This window comes from Grus americana, chromosome 1, assembly GCF_028858705.1.
Source record: "Grus americana isolate bGruAme1 chromosome 1, bGruAme1.mat, whole genome shotgun sequence".
NCBI lineage: Eukaryota > Metazoa > Chordata > Aves > Gruiformes > Gruidae > Grus > Grus americana.
Window position 1 is genome coordinate 59,381,171 of NC_072852.1, and position 23,844 is coordinate 59,405,014.

The following is a 23,844-nucleotide window of genomic DNA, read 5'->3' on the forward strand; positions in this document are numbered from 1 at the left end:
TAGTTGGCATTCCCTCAGCGGTGCCTCTGCCGTGCTGCGGATCAGCTGATGTTTTGCTGTTCCCTCTGATACAGCCACCTGTACCTAGAACTTGACATTAGAAAAAGGCAGTTGGCCTCCATCTACACCAAGGGGGTTGAGGCGAAGCAGAAATTGGAAAGAGCTGTGCATGTGAAGCTGGGGTGCACGCAAGAGGCCGTTCCCCCTACCCACACTGCCCGCTCCTTCTCTTGGTGTAGATTTTGGCATTCACTGCAGTCTTTGTTGTTTCAGGTTGGAAGTTGAGTCCTGTGGTTGGAGCGGTGTACGGCCCTGAGTTATATGCAGGTAGAGCTTAAGTAGACACTTCCACTTCTGCCATTTAACTGCAGTGGTGTTTGTTTATGTTCTCAATCTGCTGTTTCTTTATAACCTTTTTACATTTTTTTTGTTTTTTGTTTTTTTTTTATTGTTTTAAAAATTAAATTAGCGTCCAGCTTTCAAGCAGATGTCTCGCTGGGCAATGACGCCGCAGTGCCCCTGTCAGGAAGGGGGGGTATTAACACTTACATTCCTTTAATCAGTAAGTAGCCCCCATTGGCCCCTATATTGTTACCATGCTTGAGTTAATGATGACCTGTTACCCTTCTTCTCTCCAGTCTGTATAATATATACTTGAAAGGATGGGTCTCGCTGGGAATGAGTTTACCTCGAGCCAAAGTATACTGTGCAGTGGCTGTAACTTGTTCATCTGCAGTGTGTTCCTGTATTGGTGAATGGGTCTTTCTGAGCGATGAGGAGGCTGCGGAACAAGGGGAGGGTGTATGTGAGGAATAGACCATTCCCTTCCCCCCCCCCCCCCCTTTTGAAATCAAAGAAACCAAACAGACAAATCCCTAAAGTACATATTATACAAGCTGCTAAACCGCGAGTCTGCAGAGCCCCTAGTGGCATGCACCTGGATGCACGTTGGGTTGGATTTGTGCCCTGGGACTCCTTCCCTCTGGGTATCTGTTTATTACGTGTTTGCAGATGCCTCTGAGGTTTTACATCATATCATCACGAGCCAGTTTACTCCAGCGTAAAGCATAATAAAGCAGGCCCCACTATACATGGAGCCATTTGTTGGTCATGCTTGTTAAATGAAGGTGGGCTCTCAGTAAACTGGCACTTTATGGGAAATTTCTACTGCTGTTATATGGGCTATCTTGTCTTTCAGGCTTTAAAATGAACATACAGAGGATTGGGTGGCAAAGAGTGGGAGGGGAAAGGAGGGAAGAGACTGATGTAAGTTGGTTGACTTTAAGGGCCTCTTGACAAATTATTTTAAAGAGCCTCTGCAGTTTTGGAAGAGCCGCCTGCTATATTGATAGTAACTCTCTGCGCTTCTCGGACTCTAACCAGACTGCATGGCGGTGTCAAAAGGCGGGGGGATTTGTACCCTGTTTGTGGTGGGTGAGGCATGCCAAAGCATTAACCTCTTGCATGCCAAACCTCTCTGCAACCCCTCTTCCCCCAAAGGCCATGGTGTAGCAGGAAAGTATGTATCGGATGCTTGCTGGGTTATAAGCATGCCCCTCTGCAGGATTGATGCAAAATGTCCCACCGCTGTGGAGCTCTTGTGTCACTTTGTTTGAAGCAGGCGGTTTTCTCTGGGCAGGAGCTCAGATCCTTTTCACCCTCCACCTTGTCTGTCTTTACAGTTCCAGGCTTCCCCTATCCAACTGCAGCCACCACAGCCGCCGCATTTCGGGGAGCCCATCTGAGGGGCCGAGGAAGGACAGTGTATGGGGCAGTTCGGGCAGTACCTCCCACAGCCATCCCTGCCTACCCAGGGTAAGCACTGGTCACGAGAGCAGAGTGCTCTGCACAAACGTGTCAAATAGCTGATTGGTTAACAAAAAAATAACTAAAATTGTCTGGATGGTGAGAGTCAGGATACTGCTAGTGCCAGAGCATTCTGCACACAATGGCATCCAGTGGGGGCAAATCTAAATTTTTCCACGTTAAGTTCTTGACTGAAACAATTTTCAGTACTTGCAGCAGCTTAAAGCGCTGATGGATTCCTTCTCATAATTTCTCAATTTGTCTATGTGGTATTTGTCATCCATTCACCCGATATGTTATAGCGCTGCTGAGAAGGACGCAAAGAGAGAAGGTCTAAAATTTCCGAAAAGACTCTGCTCTTTGCACTCCATTTGTGTTTTCGTATCCCGGAATGAGGAGTATTATCCATTACCTTCATGCCTCACCATCTGGCAGTAGGACACAGAAGAGCCAGTTACCCACAATGGATTTGCTTTCTTTGTTGGAGACGGTTTAAAAAGGTTTAAAACAAAGATTAATCAAGTCCATTAATTTAAAGTTGGGAGCATTTGGGATATAGGGAGAACGAAAGTGCAGCATTCTTTTGACTGTTGTATGAAGCAATGGTGAATGCATGGCCTTAGCATTCTTTGCCCTCTGACTTTTTACTAGTAATGCAGTGGAATAGATGCTGTTACAAAAGAGTATTCTGCTGTTGAAAAGTACAGGGAACTAGGTTTGTATGTGAGTTTCGTTTGTTTTAAGTGTGATGAAATGGCAGATAATTCAGCAAATCCCTTCCCAACTGTCTTTTTTTGTTTCTGATTTTGAGGATGCTTTATTCATATTGCCTGTCTCTGGATTTTTACTTGCCATATTTTCCAGGCAACGTTCTCAGAAAGAATAGGAGTAGGAATTAATCCTCCAACACAGAGAAGTTGACTGACCCTTTTTTCCTTTAAACTAGCCCCAAAAGAGAAGAAAATAAATTGTAAATCTTTTATTAAAAAGGGAGGTGGAAGCCACATGTATCAGTGCAAGGAGCTGGCCTGATAGATGCTGAATAAGCTTGCAATACCTCCTGTTGTAGCAGATTAAGTGGTGAGAGCTACTGTGGCCCTTTCTTTTTAGAGTCCAGTCTGATATTTAAAGTGGAGCTCAAGGAAGCAAGCTGCAGTCATGTATCTGTCTAGCTTTGCTCTCCGGCAAATCTCGTAATGTTTGTATTTAATTCACTGGAAGACTTTAAATGAAACCTCTTGTCTGAACACGTTGGCCTCCAAACAGAGTGTTTCTTCTGGGTTTTCAGATCCACCTCTTTTTGCCATCGCTCCTAGTTGATATTCTGTATCCTCTAACCATAGCCTCTGACCTGCAACTTGTCTGTCTGTTGCTCTAAAAATGACCCAGTCTGGTTTTATTAGGAAATGCTCCACAGTGAAACAGAAGCAAAGCTGAGCTGAGTGCTGCCGTCTAGCAGAATATGAAATACTTGCACTGGGAAGGGGGGGTGTGCTCTTCATCCCTGGGAGTAACGGCTGGAGCATTCCTAGCAAGAGGCTGTCACGAGTGGTGCGCTGGGAGGGACTCTAGGCTTGTTTTTGATATAAATCCAGCCTGAGTCCCATATAAAGGATTTATTTCCATTTGGAATATGGGCCGGGCTCCAATGATTATTCCTTCCAAATACTGTCTCATGACTGTGTTTACTTACATTGGGTTTGTCTGACCCTGCTGACTGATTTTATGTCTTCATGGGCAACATACTATCCAGCAAACATCTGCAGGGCAGCAGTAAATGAGGCAGGTTCACAAATGGCCCAGAACTGTCCCTAGTCCCAAGCACTGGGAGGACATAATGAACTAATTGTGGTGTTTACTGTTGTCATAGACTGAATCTCTACAAGACATTCAGTAGAGGGAATTTGATTCCTCATGGAATAATACAAAACGTGCAGTTCAGTTCCATGTTGCAGTAACCTGTAGGACAGCCACCGCTCCACGTGGGCACTGTTGACCTCCATGGAGTCAGGGGCAGGCACACACTCCTGACACCTAATCCTGCATCAGTTGCTTTCTTCCTGGCCAGTGGAAAGATGACACTGTAAGATCAGTCAGCAACGCATGAGTAATCAAGACATAGTGAGTAATGTGGAAGAACACAGTAAAGATGCAGATTAACTCAAACCTGGTAGGAGGAATTGGTTTTCACAAACCTCAGGGATGTTTAAGTTACAAAACTTAATGGTATCACTGCATTTGAGAGCTTAGCAGAATTCAAAAAATAGAGAATGTAGATTAATAAAAGCTTGTTGGAATTGCCATACTGGATCAGACCTGAATGCCGTTTAGGTTAGAGTAATTTTTGACAGTGTCTAGTGCTAGATACTCCAGAGGAAGGTGCAAGAAATCTTACCGTTCTTAATAGTTTTAACATTTATTTCAAGAACTCAAGCTAAGATTTACTAATGCATATATGGAATGCACATACTTACATATAGACATGGATGTTTATCCAGGGAAGGTTACTGATACCTTAGAAAGCAATTGCTCAGACCATTGGAGAGCATGTTAGATAGTCACCTGTGCCTGACCTCAGAATACAAATGCAACCTTCAATTTATCACTGAGGTGGCATTCAATAGAAATAAGGAGACATTATAACCTCTGATACATAGCGTGAGTAAAACCTGTACTAGAATATTGCCCTGATTTGTAGCGGCTATGCTTTCTAAACAAGAATGCTGACAAATTACACTTCAGACCAAAAGCTGTTAAGAATTAAGTCAAAGTCTGGAAAAAACCTTGCATACTGTAAAATTCTCAAAACTAAATAAGCTTGATCAATTTTATTTCTCAAACTGTAGGTTAGGCATTCATTTGTTCATGGTCATTAAGTAGTATCTATATGAAGAGTAGGCTTGCCATAGTAAAGAATAATTTAGTTAGGAGTGTAAATATATAGAGGATTCACTGACTTGAAGCCAAAAGTAGATAAAAATCAGACTAGACATGAGGCAGTAGGGAGCTTTGGGGGTTTGGAGTGGGGTTTTTTTGTTCCTTTTACAACAAAGTCAACTGTTGGTACATCTAAAAAATATGATGGCTGCTTTACAAAACCAGCATATTTCTTTTTCTCGTGAATGTGTTTTAGCTCAGGTGTAGTGGACTTTTTGTAAATGCCACTGAGATTTGATGGGCTGCTCGACTGCTTTATGCTTCTGGTCAGTCTACATAACCAGAATAGTCCCTGTGGTTCTCAAATGAAGGAATCCTCTCAGTTTTTGCAAGCATTAAGAATCACAAATATGGATATTCTAGCATACAAATAAACCTTGCTAAACTTCAGCCCTGGCAGTTGATGTCAGTCAAGTCTTAACTGAAAGAGATCAGAGGATGCACGTGTGCTTGCTTGTTTGGACTCAGGAAGTCTTGCTCTTACCTGTTACTAGTGTTCCTTGCAGTTTTCTCTGGAGAGCTGATGCCAGCATCTCTTGCTGACGGGACTCTAAGGTACAGGAATAGTGGCCTGATCCAATGTGGTAATGCTTATATTCATCCAACTGATTGTGTTTGGAATAACTGTTAAAACTGCTAACCTGTTCATAAACCAACAGTCACTTCCTCTGTCGTGCATTTGCCTTTCCTGCAGGAGCAGGTGGAGTATCACTGCTAAAACACTCCTGGTCCTAGATAGAGAACCCAGCAATGTAAGTCACTGCCCCAGGAGCCAAATTCTTTGTTATGTGATTGTAAAAATTTAGCTTCGACAAACATGATCTTATGGCCTGCTTCTCCCTGCTGAAGTGGCTCCCCTCTTCCTCTAACAAGGGTCTCTATCTTCATATCTGCTCCCAAAGCTCTTGGAGACCATAGTAACTCTGTCTATTGGGAATGGAGTGTACTTTTCCTGGGGAAGACAGCAAGACTAAATTATTCAAGCAGTAGCTAACACTGCAACAGATTTTTTTTTTATTTATTTTATTTTTTTAGTAATAGCATGCAGAATTTTGGCAAGATCTGCTGGGCTTTTTTTGTGTGTGCGTGCCTTACAATAGGTGGGTGTCTGAGGGTGGCAGGCTCTTGGCAACGTTTTGCATTCCATCTGATGAGTAAAAAATGATAATCGAAAGAAAAGCTAGTATTCCATACCTTCTTTTTCCTTAATGCTACTGGTAAGTCATGCACATCAGATCCATGAACATCACAGATGGTGGGGCTAATGCTTTTTAAAGCCTTGAGCGAGTTTGTGCGGAGCTATTCAGAGGACAAAGCAGGAGGAAATTCCTCAGTATGAAGCACACACTGAACTCAAACGGGTGGGGGGCATCCCCTCTCTTCCTTCCTCATCCTTCCCCGACCCCTGTCCCCAAAGCGAGCTGCATAGTCTTACGCTAGCGAATGCTCTGGTAAGAGTGGCTCTTTGGGAACCCCAGCTGTGGTTTAACAGTTTTCCTGCTTGAAGTTCTGAGAGAAAGAAAACTATGGCTTAAAGCAGCAAAAGCACCAGCCCATGGAAACCCTTCCAGTTGCTCCTCTCTGCTACGGAATAGGTCGTTACTACCAGGGACTCCCACCGCACCTTTCAATTCTTGGACCTTGGACCAGTCACCTAACCTTTTTAGCTCATTATCTCTGCTTGTGAAAGCAATGCATTGTGGGTATTTTTGGTTTTTTCTTTTTAATTACATTTCTCTGTGTTTACTTTGATCAGAATTGATTGACTTGTTTTCCTGAGGTGTTGCATTGGTTCTTTAAGATGCTGAATAATAATACTTTGCATGCTTGTGTGATCAGCCAAATCTTATCGCATGTCTAATGTGCAGGGTAAAAGCAGGTGATGTATGGATGTCAGAAACAAAGTCATGCAGCCCTGTGAAGCTCGAAATACGTAATCATATACAACTCTGAAACGTGCTTCTGACATAGGTGACTCCAGCCCCTGTGGGATACCTTCTGAGGGGCTCCTCGATTTCACAAGCCCACTTCATGAAGCCAATGTTTCCATGTGTTTAGGGGGTAACTAAAATCATTCCAGGAGAATAACCAGAGTGGAGGTTTCTAAACCCTTGTTTCTCTTCTTCAGGACATCAGATCTTTTTGAGTCTATCTTTATTGTACAAGATGGTGGTTCCCCTCCCTCTCTCCTTTGCATACTGTCTCCCCCTCTGCCCGCCCCTTCCCCCTTTGCATGCCATGGAAGATGACTTGGAGCCGTCTAGCGTGCGTGCGCACACACATTCTCTCGCTGATTTGCTCCTGCCAAAAGCCCAGGTTGTGGATTCATACATCACCTGCCTGTGTAAAACGCATGTGCATGCTGCCGTCCTCAATAACCGGAATGTGTTTTCTGTTCTTTTGTTTTTTGTTTTTTGTTTTTTTGTTTTTGTGTGGATTTTCTGCAGTGTGGTTTACCAGGACGGATTTTACGGTGCTGACCTCTATGTAAGTACACACACCGGAGCCTTCTCGTCCCCAACCCCTGACAAGCCAGCCTTTTTTTTTTTTTCTTTTGGTTTGTTTGTTTGGTTTGGTTTGTTTTTTTTAAAATATCATTTACTTTAATTTTCTTCTTCCTTGTGGATATATATATTTATATATTTAGGAATGCAAGCATGCTTCTCTGTCACTGCGCTTGCCCCTGGGTGCAAGACCTAAGCCTTTGGGTTTCCTGATCATTGCCAGGGTCAGTTTACTGGGTGTCCTGTCCCCCACATGCACACTGCTACTAATCAACCTGAGAAATGATTAGCGAATTAAAATTTCTCTCAACACTTCTCTTGTTTACATAATTTGGATATAAAAATAACAGGACTGGTTTAGCCTCAGACCTTCCCTTTCCTTCTCCCCCTCCGCCCTCCCCTTTCTCTCCCCTCTTGGGGCCCTTTCAGGTTTGATTTGTGCAGCCCACACTAAACTGAGCGAGCTCTATGTTTAAAAATGTTCATGTGCCACTGGGATGTGGAGATTATCCCTTTGGGGAAGACACTGGGACTGATTAAAAATGGAGACCGAGATGCTAGAGTGAAAACTGACATCTCATTTTGCTGGTAGAAATGATACCTAAATAGGCTAGATTCTCTTGCTTCTTTGGGGAATTGTGAAGTACAAATATGTGGAGATCTTCGGTTAGAAGAGTCAGCAGCCTCCTCCTGACTGGGAATTAGCTCTGATATCAGAGGGGGGACTTTGTCCTGTCATTGTCTTTGTCCTACCCAGCCAGTCTGTATTGCAAATCTCCAGGACATCTGTGTGTATGTAGGTGGATGGTGGATGGAGGGATTCTGACCAGCCCGTGAGAAAAGCAATTTCCTCTCTGATGGAGAGCTGTTGCAGAGCAGCTATGGTAGGAATGCCTTTCAAAGCCAAAATGTTCAGGTCCACTACTGCCATCGCAACTTGTGGCCTGCCTACCTCTAACAGAGTTCCCTTTCGTGGTATTGTAGGTAATAGCTCTTTGGAGCTGGAGAAGTTTTGTATTGGGAAGTGGCACGGTTGTTGGCATACTTTTCACATCCCCGCTCCTTTGAAGGTGCTACTCCTGACATTTATGAAGAGGACCCTGGGGTTAGACTCAAGATAATAGATGGAATTAGTTTTTGGATTTTGTTGGCTTATATGGAGGGTGAAGTCCTGTAAAGGCACTTTACCCAACGCGGTTACAACAGTCGGAAGATGTGCTCTCTGAGCATAGAGATAGTGGATGCATTTCTTCATTCCTACATAGCTATTGTGTGCAGTCCTTTTAAAAATTGATCTGCCTAGTCAAGTGTTCCTATATAAAACTGTGTCAAGAGCTACAGAGGGTTCTGGGTTTTCCCGCCTCACTCCTAAAACACGAGTTTTACAGTCCACTGACTTTGCTGCAGCAAGTAAGCAAGCAAATGAGCAATGCTTAGTGCCTCTTCCCTCAGAGTACGGTATATAAGAGGCTGTCATGTTGAAAGGGAAGACTGGCCAGGGTTACTCCCTATTTATTTTGACAAAGCTCCTTTCAGAGCTTCCATTGCAGCTGGGGAGGAGAGGTTTATTTAACATGTTTTAAGGACAGAGACTTCAGTAATGAAGAATCCCTGTAACCACTTGGTGCTGCAGTGCAGTAGCATCACGTAACACAAAAACAAGTCCCCGAGTCAGGTTAGAACTGTTAAGTGGATTTCTGATGACTTGGCTGTTGGTGACTTTGGTCTCACTGTCAGAAAGCAGGACGATAGAAGAGGGGATTCGTGAAGGTAGATGGTGGTGCTTTTTCCTATGTTATTGCTGCCCAGAGCCCTCTGATGGAGCTCAGGAAAAAGTTATCATAATCCAAATATGACATTACCCTTCCAAACAATTTGCTTGGCACAAGTGGAATGATTCTGGTGTCCCTGTGCCCCACTGATTTGTCGTGCTTTTCCCTGCAGTGCTTACGTCCCTCTGGTTGCTGTGGAAGGCTTGTCCAGATTATGGAAGGGAAGCAGTTATAACTGGGGGGAAAGTTAAATTGAGGTTCCCTTAGGTTGTCTTGATCCATAGGGTTGTGTCAGGGAAGGGTGAAAAGGAGCTGAGCTGGCAGGGAGTGGTTAGTGGTAGGCAAGGTGAAGTGTCCCAAGTTTGGGCTGCTGTTTCTGCATACGTTATCCACCAATTTCTCATTTTCCTCCTCCTCCTCTTCCTCACTCCTTTTTTCTTTCCTGGGGCAACCATCCTGCTAGCCATTTCTTCTGTGAAGAAGGCATTCCATCTCTTGTTGGATGCATCCCACTCTGGCAAGACACCTGAATTCATAAAACAACCTGCCCCAGGATGCAGAGGGCTTCATTTTGGATCATAAGAAAGGTTATCTTTCTTCTACAATGGGGTCAATCTGGGCGGCGGGGGGGAAACCCAAACAAACCCACCTGTGTGAAGACTGCTCCTGCCTGTGAAAAGCGTGCTTGCATCCACTGGAAAGAAAAGGCTGGTGAGCCCCGCCGCGGGCTGTTTGTATGATTGTTTCTTTCCACAGCTGTGTTTTTTTGAACTGCTCTTCCTGTGTTCTGTTATAGAATAGTCTTACAGGAACCAATCATTAGCGCTAAAATACCTCAGGTAGGAGTGCCAGTGTGACCTGCCAACCAATCAGATTGTGGATTGCAGTGGAAAAAACTGAATTATACTAACCATTCCAGCACCACATTAGAGATGGGAACAGAGGCTTTTTTAGGGCAGCGCAGACTCACGTGTGATCCGAGCCCCTGCTATGGCAGGGCGGCGCGTGTCCAGATTTCACACCAAGTGGCATTTCATTCAAAAAAAATAATAATATAAATTCAATGGAAGGGTTAACAAGGTCATGCTTGTCCCATTACCATGTAGAAGCACCTGCTGCAATGGACACCGTTGTCCTGTCACCTCTTTTAATTCATTCATGCTCATTCCTGGTGCACGTATGCCACCCTTCTAATACAGAAATACTGGAAACGGCTCTAGCCCTTTCTGCTTCTTAACTTCTGTTATAGGGCAGTTTGGGGGGTGGAGAAGACACATATGAGATATGACAAATAAAAGATCCTAAAATTGGGCTCACTGCCTAAACCTGGCAGGTGTTCAAACCTATGTAACTGGTACCATGTGTTGCACATTTCTCCAGGGGTATGGGAATGCTTGTGTCTTACTGGCATAAAGGCTCTTTGCAGTAAAGAGGGCCAGCAACACACTTTGTGCTCCTATCTAAGGCAGCAAGGGAAAAAGAAAAGGGAGGCTTATACTATAGGACATAGTAAGCTATAGTTTTGGATTTCCTCACGTTCTCGTTGGAAGGATCAACTAATATGGACCTGAAGAGTGGAAGAGAAGATGGACTTCTTTTGAGCTGAACTGTATAGTCTTAAAGTGCTCGTTTATCTACATTAACATGCTCAGTAATTGGAATGCTGCTTTAGTTGGGATTGCAGCTTCCTGTCTATGTTGTTTTGCCGTGTTTGTGTTATTTCAGAGGATATATGACAATATTGAAAAAGCTATCATCTAATGTTAAAGAAGGAATTTAAAAAAATATTTTCTTGCTTCGTGGATGAGCCAAGGATGATAACATTTTAAGTTTGGGCTTTTGTGAATACCTGAGCAAATACGGTTGTTTGACAATTGAGATCTATAGGCTCAAGTGCTACACATTCACATGGGGAAAGGGGTTTAGCACAGCCCCAGCAACACTGGCAGGATATCTAGAGAAAGGGAACTTGAATTAAGATAAGCAACACTTAGGGTTGTGTTCGTATCTCTCGTATGCTCCCCAGACAATCCAAAAGACTGTGCTGGAAAGGACCAATCTTGATTTAGACAGTCCTTTTGATTCTTACTGCCCAGTAAAAATGCATACATAAGCCTTTTCTTTAGTTCCCCTATTTCTTTGTCGAGACAGTGTTTACACTGTCCCTTTGATAAAAATGTCTCTAACTTAACATCTTCGCAAGAAGCTCAGCTGCACTTGTTTCTTTTGAGATGAGGCTAAAGATTTTAAAAACTGAACCTAGATAGGTAAACCTGTCCCTGTGGAATCACTTCAGTTACATAGATGGAGTGGGAGTTTGTGTGGCTGTCCCTGGTTTCAGGGACTACACCACCCAGTGGTGTCTTCTGTTGCAGTTTAGCTGTGGTACTGGAGGAGTGTGGTGCAGCTAGCAAGGGCCTTTTTTTTTTTTTTTTTTTGCCTTTTTTTTAGTTATTATTTCTTTTATTGGGAAACATGATTGTTCATGTTTGTTGAAGATGCTGTACTCTGTTGTAGTTTATATTTACTAGAGTACCCGAAGTGAGTGGCATCAGAAATCATTAGAGGTGGTAGGACCATGTAGCCGAGGTTATGGATGAGCTCTGCATACCAGTTAAAGTTGTGTGCGGACAGGAATAGCAGGAGAAAATAACTGGTGCATTGGACAAGCTGAGCAGGGCTTTAGGTGCATTGATGGAATTACAGGTGGATCCTGGGTTATTGAGAACTGGAGCATCAGCTGGGTATGGTGACCTGCACGGTGTCTCCTTTGCTGTACTGGTCCCAGAGCTTGGTGAAAGCATTTATGAAATAATGAGTAATAGTCGCAACTTTCCTCCTCTTTTCTTCACCCTGATTTGGTGTATTTGGACCTGCTGGTCATGCTAAATACATCCCCGTGTCAGAAATCCCCCAGCTGTCCACACTCATTGCTCCTGTGACAGGAACGTACCATGGCCATTATAATCCCCATTTTTGGTTTTATTTGAAGTACACGCAAGTAGAATTTGCAGACCCCTTTGAACTGTGAACGGGTCTGCCCATGTGTGTGTACCTCTCTCCTGTGACTTTTTTCTTTTTTTTTTTTTTAAATTAACAGTAGCTTCAATTTTGCATCAGTGCATGGTTAAAAAGCAATACACATGTCAGCTATTTCTTAACTTCATTTCTCCAATGAATTATTTCTCCTGTTTTTTTTGTTTGTTGTGCAGTTGACTGAAGAAATGTTAACATCCCGCTCTAAATCTCTCAGTGGAGTCTCTGTTCCCTTCTCTGATATAACAGATGGGTTATTGCTTGTTATAATTATTAACATTGTGGTGTGGGACAGGGCTAGGGTGGGAGCCATTTCGGGGGCGAGGGCGGGAGGCTGCGGGAGTTGTTAAGGTTGGAATGTTAACTCCAGTGGTGACTGACTGTTTCCGTAATAGCAGGTTGTTGTGGCTGCACGCTCTAGTACTTGAGGCTGTGTACTTCACTGAGCTTGTGGTAGAGCCTAGGGCGAACTGCTGTCCCAAGAGAATGCTGGGATGGATAGAACTAGCCAATATGAGTCTGAACGTGGTGACTTTGCTGGTTGTTCTAGCTCCAGATGTCAGCATGCTTAGTTTTTAATTTTGATTAATAAATGTTACGCCATTCCCCCTCCCACACCTGATTCCAACCCTTCTTTTCTTTTCTTCTTTTTTTTTTTTTTGCTTTTGTTTTGGTTTGGTTTCATTTTCCTTTACAAGAGACATGAGTTAAAAGAGAATTACATGATAACCCTTTTTGGTTTCAAACTGCATCTCGCTGTCATGTTCAGAGCCAGGCACATTCGAAATGGATTCTGATCTGAAATGTGGCTGGCAAGCGTGGGGCAGAGTGGGAGTCTGGGTGCACACTGAAGCTGGCTCCCCCCAGGAGGGTTGCGCCTCGTGCGCCGTGCCCAAGCAACAGACCCGATCAAGAGTTTAGGAAGCTCATGAACTTCAGAGAGTACCACAGGGACATTGGTATGAAGTTTTGTCTTAACTTAGTGAGGTCGATGAAGGTTTGATTTGGATTAAGGCTGCACCTCATTCCTCTCATCTCTGTTGTGTTTTGGTGGTGGGAGTAATGGTGGTGCAACGATAGCATGCCAAAACCGAACTAAACCTTCCCCGACCATCAAGCTGAAATACAGGCATTGAAACAGCTAGATGAGATTATAAAATGGCAAAACTGTAACATGACATCTCTTGTAGGCAATGTGGTGATGTTTCAGAGGTGTGGATTTGTGTTACTCTTTCTTTTGTTAACTAGAAGATTGAAAAGGCTGTAAGTCCCCTTCCTCCAGAGTAGGAGAGGGTCCCCAGGTGTGTTTTAGGTAGCATGTTAGCCTTTGTGGGGCTAATGCAGGCTCCACAAAAGCAACCAAAATTAATTTAAAATCATTACTTCTAATTTAAAAGCTACCTAGCCCAAAACTGAGCACTGCTGAGCAAACATGCAGTCCTGTAGTAGAGCTGATCTTGTACTCTTAGATATATGCAAAAGATCTATAGGGAAGAAGTGGTAGAGGTACGTTGAGCTGATTCTGGAGGTGAAGAGCGTAAGTCTGCCTTCTGGTTCTTCAAACTCTGAAACGTCAATTGAAGAAAAAAAAAAAAAGCAACAACCAAAAAAACCCAAAAAACCCTAAACTAAAACCAAGCAAAAAACCCCACAAAAAACCAGAAGCAATCTGGAATTTTCTGATGTTATTTATGGCTCATTGTGTTTCTAGCAAATCGAAGCCACAGTTCATTTACCATTGCCCTCTCAAGTTAACAAAAATAATGTTAAGAAACGTACAATAAAGAAAGATCTAACCTGGGCTTCAGAGCCCTCTTTGCTGCCTGCCCCACAGCCTTTGCCCCAGTCTGAAAGGTGGCTGGCCTCCGTCCTTTGTTATTGCAGGGTGTGCAGAGCTGCCTGTCTGAGCCAGGTCTTCCTCTGCCCCAAGAGCTCCTTGTGGGAGCTCCAGGAGGAGACTCGCAGGTCTTCCTCTGGGTCAGGATTCACATTTTGCCAACTCAGCTGTAAGCACGTTTTTAGTAATTCCCTCTTCTCAGTGTAAGGATTTTAAAGACCTTTACTACAGGTGTGTAGCATGGGCTGAAATGCAGCAGCAATACAGACTGTTCTGGCATAATTTCCCCCAACTTGTTTCCTTCTTACATGGAGGGAGGGGAGAATGGTCTGGTTGGTATGAATGTCAGTTTGCTTGTGGCCAGCCCTGAGACCATCTTTTCCTGATTGCTTTTTGGCTTCTCGGGCTATTGATACTTTTACACATCTGGACCAAATGAAATTCTAGCCTTTTGGGTTTCTCAGGCTTAAAGAGAGGGGAAAAAAACCTAGGAATTTATCTGAATGGTCCCCTTTCTAAAATACTTCAGAAAGCTCCCGCTTCTGATTTTCCCAGTGTAAAAGCAAGGGGACATAAAAACTACATCGTGTGCAAGATTTCAGCTCTCTTCTGGTTTTCAATTCCTCCATGCCAAATTTAATTTCTTGCAGGGATATAACCATACTCAGGCTTGCTTTAGTTTATTCCTTCTGCTAAACAGGGTAACGGAAGTATCTCCTTGGTCCTTCTGAGGAAAGGAATATACATGAGTTAATGGGCAATACTTGCGATAGACATGACATGGGAGCTGATGCAGTTTGAAACACTTCCTCTCCTTGTGATGTGTGTGACTTTTTTTCATTTTTTTATTTTTTACACTCTGCGTGGGTGGACAGGTATCTGTAAAGTCAGTTCTCTTCTCTCCTGCAGGGTGGATACGCAGCCTACAGATATGCACAGCCTGCTACTGCAACAGCAGCCACAGCCGCTGCAGCCGCTGCAGCAGCTTACAGCGATGGGTATGTAAGGGGGAGGTGTCCATGGGGGCTAGCTTGCTGTGCTCAGGGATTCAAGGAGCATTGATCCATTACAGTACTTGTACTTCTTTCCCTGTTTCTTTGTCTTACTTGCTCTCGCACGCGTGCACATGCATGCACGACCCAACATGAAAGACTTGAATGCATGGTTTGTCTCTCTGCTCCTGGGCAGTATTGCCCTCCGGTGTATGTGAGCTGGCACAAATCCTGGCCTCTTTCCTATCCTTGTGATTCTCTGCACAAAGGAGGCAGTGTGGTTACGGCCTCAGAGTCAAAAGACCTGGCTTGCCTTGCCAGCTCCTTGCTCTGTGACTCTGGGCAGGTTGTTTAATCACTGGGTGCATTTCTCTCCTCATCCATAAAGTAAGAATTACTTAGCTCATACAGTAGTCTAGGATGCTTTAACACGCAGCTAGCTCTGTATAGACACAAAGGATTATCATCATCAGAGTACTTGCCTTAAGATTTTTCATCTCCTGTGCAGTGAGGCCATGTTTTAATCCTAGCGCATGCGAGACCATTGAAGTTTATACTCCCTTCTCATTCTGGAGAATCCCTCGCAGCTTTCCATTTAGCAGCTGTTACCGTGCCAGTAGTGCTAGCAGTCACTCTCCTCCCAAATTGCATCACGCGAGGTAAGGGATGCTCTAGCTGTCGTGTCAAAGGTGCTGACCTCTTTCCTACAGCTCATCCACGTTCCTCCTTGCAGGTCATTCTCTTGCCCATCTCATACGATGCATGGCAGCATGCTTGTAGGATCTCTTTGAAGAAGGGCTGCCTGCATGCATGTGTGTGCATGTACGCATACATGTGTGTAGAAGGGCATGCTGCTGCTTCCATTGCCTGTGGTCAGATAGTTGTTTCTCTGCCCCTCTGAAATGACTTTCTTTTTTCTCTTTTTTTTTTTTATATCTTTTCTTCCTCTTTTCAGTTATGGCAGGGTGTACACAGCAGATCCTTACCATGCCCTTGCCCCTGCCGCTAGCTACGGAGTTGGCGCTGTGGTAAGTGGGATTTTCTTTCTTGTGCTGTTTCTCATTTCCAGCATGGGGAACAGCTCTGTTCAGTGGGTATCAGGTAATAAAACTTCACCCAGAAGAACTTTTTTGTTGAGGGAGGAGGTCCTTAGCTGCAGTGCGGGGTTCCCAGTTGTTCTGTGTTCATATGTTTGTGTGTATGCACAAGGAAATGAGCCAAGTTGTAGGAGACCAGTTACCACTTGGTCTTGCACATCATCTAGTACAAAGGAGATGGTAGAAGACTGGCCAGAAATGTCAGGAGCCAGAACGTTATTGATGTATCAGTTGAAGTGTATCAAGGTGATATGTAGAGCAAAAATCAGCAATGGTTACAGATACAAGACACCCTTTATTGCCATTTTCATTAACTTTAAAGGCTCATGTTGCATGTTGAGAAGTCAGTTCTAGGAAGCAAGGGAATAAGTTGTTCTCGTGACATCTTGCAGCAAAGCTGCTCCACTTGGTTCCCCTCTTCCACTAGTGGAAGGACGCCACTGCTGCCAGCAGTAGTTATGCAAGGACAGGAATGAGGTATGCTGGCATCGGAGGGGAGTGGAGCAGCTTGCTGAAAACACATGCTTGCCCATCTGCTCTAGCCAGCGCAGTATCTGTGTTGTTGCAAAGGCTGGAATACAAATGTGTTCAGAGAAAAAGACACCTAAATATAGATACCTGCAGTGTAGCACCTCCATTTGAGCCTCAGCTCATCATGTGGGTTCTCTTCAGGGTCAATGAAGGAAAAGCAGGTACTACTAGGATACCAGGTCATCGTGTCTATTTTAGACCTTTACCTTCAGGTGAGGTGAAGAGCATCCTAGAAGTCCTGGTTTCTGCTATCTATAAAGACAGCCTGGACAACTGTCTCAGAGATTAGGACTCATAAGTGACATCTCTGGTAATGAACTCCCTTTGACCGAGACTTGCCAAAATTCACCTCCAGCTGGCTGATTGTGAGCATGTCCTCCTGAGCCATGTCTTTGGTTTTGCAGGCAAGGTTCTCCTCTTTTGCTCCAGGTGCTGATGGTGGCGGGTCAGTGCCAGGACATGTCTGTTAGTCCTTCCGAGAGCATTCGGGTGCTGTCCTGAGTATTTCTTCACAGTTCACCTCCTAACAACCTCTTCTTCTCTCATTTAATTTCTACAGGCGAGTTTATACCGAGGTGGCTACAGCCGATTTGCCCCCTACTGAAGTGACGTGAGCCCCCTGCAAGTGGGACAGCCCCCCCAGTTCATGAGGCCTGGCTATTGCAATATTTACTAGTAGAGGAACTCTATAGCAAGACGAGGAGGAAAAACAAAAAACAAAAGAGAAAATACTTTTTTATACCTCACTATGTTCTTTGAATATGTATTTTTTTTTTCTTTAAATTTCTGCCTTTAATTCTTTTGTTCCAAAGATTGTGCATTTTTTTGGTTTGTTTTTTTTTTGTTTTTGTTTTTGGGGTTTTTTTAACTGTGGTAAAAATAATGCATTTCCGTGTCTGTATGTTGGTGCATAGCTTATCCTACCAATCACGGAAAAGGCGATTAGCGATAAGGAAAGCTGTTAGAAACCGATATCATGCAATTAATCAGGAACACGCAGACAGAGTTACTTCCCTGGGTCTGGTGCTCAGTGTCTGTGAGACAGGAGGATGTGAGGGAGAAGTCTCCACCTGCTGTGTTTCTGGTCTGCAGAAGGAAGCACGCTGTGGCTGGGACCTTAATGCTGGTGGGAAATAGTCACTTACATTTGAAAATGGGGGAAATGCAGAGACTTTCCTCGGTTTTTATCACCATCTGACATGCACAGGTTTGGGACAGTTTCAGCAATGTCAGGAATTTAGATTTTGCAAGAGAAGATTTTGTCAACCTGCCCCAAGACCGGCTGTTATCTGCTGTATAGGGGACGAGACTTTGAAAGGAGTTGTTGATGAGGATGATCTTTCCCCACCCCACACACTCTAGCTGATTGTTGTCCATTGCTGGTGGCTGTAATTATCTCCGTTTTCCTTCCTCCTTTTCAAGATCTTTCTCCCTTGCTGTCTCTTTCCTCCCCTTCTTTCCTTGAGGAGTGGCAGATGTGATGCAGCATCACACAGAGTAGCTCTGTTGCAGACAGCAAGCGGTTAAACTTGTGGAGGTGCAGCACATGCAGCCTTGCAGAGGAAGAAAGCTAGCAGAAGAACCATGCATCAGTGCCCTGCTTGGGCATTCTGAGGTCCAGCATGTGAGGTCTCTCCTCCTCTTCATCCTGAGCTGCTCAGGCACTTCCGCAAGTAATGCGTTTCAGATAACGTGAGTGAGGAAAAACAAGTCGTGTATAAGCTGCTTGAGGCAAGGGGCAAGCGTGTGGGTTTGTGTGGGGGAAGAGGGTCCTTTATATCTAAACATGATCCTGAAGTAGTTTTGTTTCAGTCAGGAGTTTAAGAGGAGGCAGAAGCGTTTGTGCAAGCTCTGAATTCATAGGAACTTCCCAACACAAGCTATTTCAGGCCCTCACATAGTTACGCTGGAGCCCCTGGGTCTGTTTTGCCCAGCCTCTCATAGAAAGTTGTGCACCTGGTCTGCTGAGTCCGTATAGACACTACGTATTAGAAGATTAGGAAGCAGAGAGACTATTTAGGGGAGGCCTCCATGACTCCCAAGACTGTCCCTTCTGCTCTCACGTACAGTCATTTTGCTGTGTTTCAAAGCCTGCGTTTTTAGATGAGTGCGTGAGCTGTGCTTTGATGGGGAGTTGCTGCTCTCCAGACCTCCCCGCTCAGCTGCTGACTCCTAGAGTGCTCCCAGTGCTCAGCAGCAGGGTCTCTAACTACGTGTCAGAGAAATGCAGAAGCGCAGTTTTATTAGGCTGCCTCGTCTCCCTTGATTGATACTGGGGTGAGTGAGCTCACCGCCCCCAGAAGGGCTGCATGGGGCATGGGTTTGTTGGTGGAGCCTCTCCAACTCCTGTCGTACACCTGCTTCTCCATCCACCGCTAATACCAGAATAGGAAACCTCCTGCATTTAACACTAAACGATGTCAACAAGCAGAGCTCTCGGGGAGGTGTCCTGACCCAGCCACACAACACCACGCTTTTTTTTTTTTGCTGTTCTCCAGTGATACATGGAGCCTCTCTGTGCGTAGCAGAGGGGAGGCACCTCAAATGAGAAGGATGGGGAAGCCATTAGTTAAGCTAGAGACCCTGAAGCTATTGATTCTCTGGAGGAATAGCTAGATAAAGGGGACACCAAACTGCCAGCCTGTTGGCCACCTTTTATTGTTTGTTTGGGTTTTTTTTTTCTTCTGGTTTTATTGTTGGTTTTTAACTTTTTTTTTCCAAGCCAAAGTTTGGTTTGTTGCTGTTATGACAATTTTTTGTTGTTTGTACATAAATATTTTAGTTAGCTTGAAAATGGGGGGGAACAGGGTGTTGGGGCTTTCACAAAATCTAGGAAATGAGGGGGACTTGGGGCTTTTTACTGTCTGAGTTGGGATAGGAGAGGGAGGACTTGTGGTAGAAATAGTCATATTCAAGGGGAGCCATTTTCACTGCAGGGCAGCCAGGAGACTTCTGGAGCTGAGACGCAGCAAAAGCCTCTACTGGACTTGTTCTACTTGCCTGTGGGGCAGAGGGGCTGAGTGAGGCCGTCCCTTCCCTTGCCCGCAGGCAGTTCCTCATGCAGCAGGTCTGCAGGCTGCAAGCGAGAGGAGCGCAGCTTGCAGAGCCCGGCAGGGGCAGCTGCTTGCCCCTCTGCCCGTTTTCCTACCTTTCAGTTCAGCTGGTTCTGACTGCAGCTCCCGAAAAGCTGGGCTCTCCCTCCCCGAGTGCCCTCCCCTGCCCTGGCAGTGCCACCTGCAATCCCCCCCCCCTTCCCTGCCACTCGGCCTCTCTGGAGTAGAGAGGCCAGCCCTGTTTCTGCCTCCGAGCAGAGTCTATGCATGGCAGCTTCAGCCCGCCTGAGTATATTAGGAGTGTGAGGAGTTCAGTGCAGAAGCGCCCAACCTTTGCGGGGCCGTGGTCCCCTGCTGTATGATCTCCGAGTAATACCTGTTCTAGACCATCCAGCCTGATTCCTCCTGTATTTGAGCCCAGCCTGCTCTGGTTGCTTCTTGCCAGGCTCCTCCGGTGCATTAACCAGCCGGTGTCTCCTTGACTCCGAAGTTAATGCTGCAAGATCCCCGCTGAGGCAACTCGCCGATAGCCCGGCTTCCTGCTCTCGGCAGTGAGCTGCAGAGGGGATGCCGGGACGCTTGCGCAGCTGGGGACCGGAGGTAGCTCGCTGGTTCCGGGTCTCCGGAGCACCAGACCTCCCAAAAACTTGCAAGCCAGCTGGAATTTTGCAGCGAGGTTTCTCAAGTGAGTGTTGTGCCGTGACGGGACAGCTCTTCAGCCTTTCTTCTCTCTTGGCAAACAGCAGCTCTGGTTTCACTCAGATGTGTTATGAACTGGCTTAAGATGCATTCAGAGTAGCCAAGCTGTGGCTATATCCATCTTCTGAAGAAGTTGAGGACAAAGCCTATATCTCCCTATGCAAAATGACTTACACTTAATGAATAAACTGGGCCCTGGCTTATTTTACCGACGGCAGCTAGTGCTAGTCCCCGAGGTGGGTCTGCAGTCACAGGTTCCTTGCAAAGCAGGGCTTGGCTTTCCAGGGGAAACCACACAGGCAGCCTGGCGAATAGCTTGCTGTTTGTCACCTTCTAGTCTGGTGGCATCCGGGATTCCTCCTGATGTAGAGGAAAAGATGTTTCTTTAAGTGTTGCTGTTTGTACTGTCTTGCAATAGGTCTGGCCAGCACATGATACTATACTGATAAAATTTTGGATTGAAGATTTGATTTATTTAATGTGCAGGTCTATCTTTCCTTCTGGGTACAGTTGTGCTGGTACAAAGATGAATTCTACTGGTATAGTGTATTCTCTACTGGGAATAAGTTATATTGATGCCCAGCACGTTAACAAACTGTTGTCACTGTCCCCGTGCTAGGGAAGCTGCGTTCTTGTTGGTGGGTTAGCTTTTCTAAGAAAAGCCGTGACGGGACCTGGAGACAACGGGGAGGTCAGTACGAGCCTGCTAGAACCAGCTATTCCCAGGTTAAGCAGTTGCGTGGATCCTGTGTCATGAGTTCAGATAGACAAAGCCATATTTTAAAATAGCTGTGGCTTGGCTGTTCCAGTGCCTGAGGGAGAGCAGACTTGCCCAGCGAGAAAGAGCGCTAGCTCAGGAGTCCGAGACCTGTGTTTTGGGCAGGGCTCTGTCAGTGATCCTCAAGGGTCATCGTGGAGCAGTCGTGTTGCTACTCCAGACTTGTTGCTTCCCCGTCCCTAAAGTGAAGGTAATAGTTTATCCCGTTTTCACCCATTTTGAGATCTGTGGATGTGAAGTGCGCAGCAAGAGCTGAGGAGGATTATCTGGATAGCTGGCTCGAGTGCTAGTTGTGAAATGGTTAATGGAACCATTTCCTTGCCCGAAAAGAGATTGCTGGCTGCTGGGGTTTCAATTCCAGCACCCAGAGCTTTGGCAGCGGGGAATAAAAGCAGAGCCTCCCAGTTCCTACCCATGTTTTTCCCCAACCTGTCCCTATCTGTATCTTCCCATCCCGGCCCCGAAGGAGGAGGTAAGCGGAGAACAGGTTTGGGGAGCACTTAGGAATTCAATAAAGGGAAAAACCAAACAACAGCTCTGGGGAGCGCTTTTGCTGAGTCTAGCTCCAAAGGGAAAGCACGCGGGCAGCGTGGCAGGCAGCCTGCTGCCTGCGGCCCTCCAGCCTGGCAGCGTCTGGGGAATGCTGTCCTTGGTGCAGAGGGGTGATTTTTAAGTGTGTTACCTGTTTGCACTGTTTTAAAATAGGAGGGGGAGGGGAAAAACAAACCCAACCTAGTGAACAAGATGAACATCCAATGTAAACTTTTTTGTGTTTTTATTTTGTCATGCTCTTGGAAAATGTCAAACATTTTGTAGTATACACCGGTGAGACTTGATTCTTTGTTGCATAAAACACTATTTTTGGTGATGTTAATGTCTGAAAAGCCCCTTTCCTCCACCCCCACCTTACTGATTGCCCTCTCCACCCTCCAACCCCGGTAAACTTCTCTTCTACGATGAAAACTCCAGTCAACAAGGCAAGCAGGAGTCTTGATAGCCAGAGCGTGAAATGGGGCCCTTTTCAAGTAGGCTCTGGGGTTTCTCCCCGGTACGCTTTCCTCTAGCCAGGACTTGGCAGGATGGTCCCCGTCCCTCTGCAGTGCACAGCCATGGCAGCCTCAGCGGGACTTGCGATGGCCAAATCCCGTCTCCGTTGCCACTGCTAACCCTGGAAGGCAACTTGTTGCCGGTGGTTGAAAGCGCAGCCAGCGGTTGTCCTCCCTGGGTAGTGGGCTGCAGCTGGTCCAGGCTTGTGCAGGAGACAAGCTTCCCACGCTGCCTTTTGACTCGTGGTAGAGCAAGAACACATCAGCCAATAATCTTGCCTGATTTCACCAGGAGATTGCTGGTGTCTAAAACCGTCCACCCGAATATTCATGTGGCTGGCAGTCAGCAAAATGCCGGTTAATCTTAGGAATGGTTTTTCTTTTTTTTTCTTTTTTTTTTTTTGTTACTTTTTCCTGAAGTGGGTTAATAAATCACTTGCCAGATTCCCAGTTCTCTGCTGCTGGGAGGGACTTGTTGCTTCCCCAGGGAGTGAATTCTTTTCAGAAATCAGGCCTCCCACATAAGTAGTCTCAGTTTTGGTCATGTTTTTCTTTTTTTTTTTTTTTTTTTCTGTTCACAGTATTTTGTGTGTGCGCGCGTGTTGTAGTTTTGGCAGCTTGATTTGGCTGCATTATCAAGAGACGAAATAATCCTCTTTTACCCCAGGGGATATGATTTGGTTTTGGTTTTTCTTTCTTTTTTTTTCCTTTTTTTTAAAAAAAATATGATAAATCCTGCTTGTAAATAGCTGGAGCTAAAACCTGGGGCTGATAGCAAATGCGAACCAGGGCTGTAGAGCGATACGGAGCTGGTGGAGTATTTTACTGACCTCACAGGCTGATGTACTTGAGACTTGGAGATTTCAGTGCAAGGCTGAGATGCCGCAGCACCTCCAATGGCAGCGACGGACTTGCCCCTTCACGCGGTCTCCCCAGCACCTCCCATTGCCAGGTACCGCTGGGGAACAGGACGTGTCCCGAGTGGGACGCGTTCCCTTCCCCTGGATCATTTCCTAGGACGCCCGAGCCGCTTGCCCAGGGTCCCATTTCCCTGCTGACTCTGGAGAAGCAGTATCTGCATCCCAGGGCTTTGTGACAGCCTCTAACTTCCCGCCCTCCCTCGTTAAGTATCATATTGTATAGTAGCTTTCAGACCATACAGTATTCATTGGGTTATTCCTATTATTATCAAGTAGCTGGAATTGTGAAGGTCGGAGTAGTTAGATCTTTAGCTTTTATTCCTTTTTTTTTTGTATTACTATCCATGTGTATAAATTATTGATCATGTTGCTGGCTTTTATAAACTCTAAGCAAGGGGGGAAACCCTTCCTAACCCTTTGCGAATGGTAATGAAGCACTGTTTTTAAATAAAAGAGAGAAACACCAGTCTGCTGGCTCCCGTGTGTTGTCTGCCTTTCAGTGCCTCCGGATGAATTTTGCTGGTGCATCTCCCTGGCAGGTACAGTGCGAAGAAGGGAAGCCGGTCTGAAGAACGAGCTGGGAGATAGGATCTTCTAAGCCGTGATGAAGGATGAAGCTTGGCAAATCTTGCTGGCAAAATCCCCCCGTTCATACACCAAGCTCTCCGTAACCCCATGCCTTTCCCTGCTGTCCTTTCCCATTGCTGCTTTTTAGCAGAAAAGGGCCATTTGTTTGGTATTTGATAAGAAGCCTAGGGTTTTTTCTTTCTTTTTTTTTTTTTCCCTGTCCTCTCCAAGCCTAATCTGTGTTTGAACCTGTTAGTGTGGAAGGAGAG

At 45.4% G+C, this 23,844-nt stretch overlaps 1 protein-coding gene across 12 annotated transcripts in view; it reads left to right on the forward strand.

The window, feature by feature from the left end:
- The window catches only part of RBFOX2 (RNA binding fox-1 homolog 2), a 174,393-nt gene extending 150,919 nt beyond the window's left edge, over positions 1–23,474 (forward strand). For 4 of the 12 annotated variants that reach the window (XM_054818483.1, XM_054818522.1, XM_054818513.1 and 1 more), the window contains 8 exons: positions 274–327; positions 470–562; positions 1,683–1,815; positions 7,191–7,230; positions 12,232–12,308; positions 14,802–14,890; positions 15,840–15,912; positions 17,072–23,474. In XM_054818483.1, coding sequence (XP_054674458.1) covers positions 274–327; positions 470–562; positions 1,683–1,815; positions 7,191–7,230; positions 12,232–12,308; positions 14,802–14,890; positions 15,840–15,912; positions 17,072–17,126 — 614 coding nt within the window. In that variant the 3' untranslated portion in view covers positions 17,127–23,474. Of the gene's footprint in view, positions 1–273; positions 328–469; positions 563–1,682; positions 1,816–5,437; positions 5,496–7,190; positions 7,231–9,815; positions 9,859–12,231; positions 12,309–14,801; positions 14,891–15,839; positions 15,913–17,071 lie in introns of those variants that run through there. The other 8 variants (XM_054818553.1, XR_008576112.1, XR_008576118.1 and 5 more) reach the window with 8 other exon arrangements.
- The last annotated feature ends 370 nt before the right edge of the window (positions 23,475–23,844 follow it).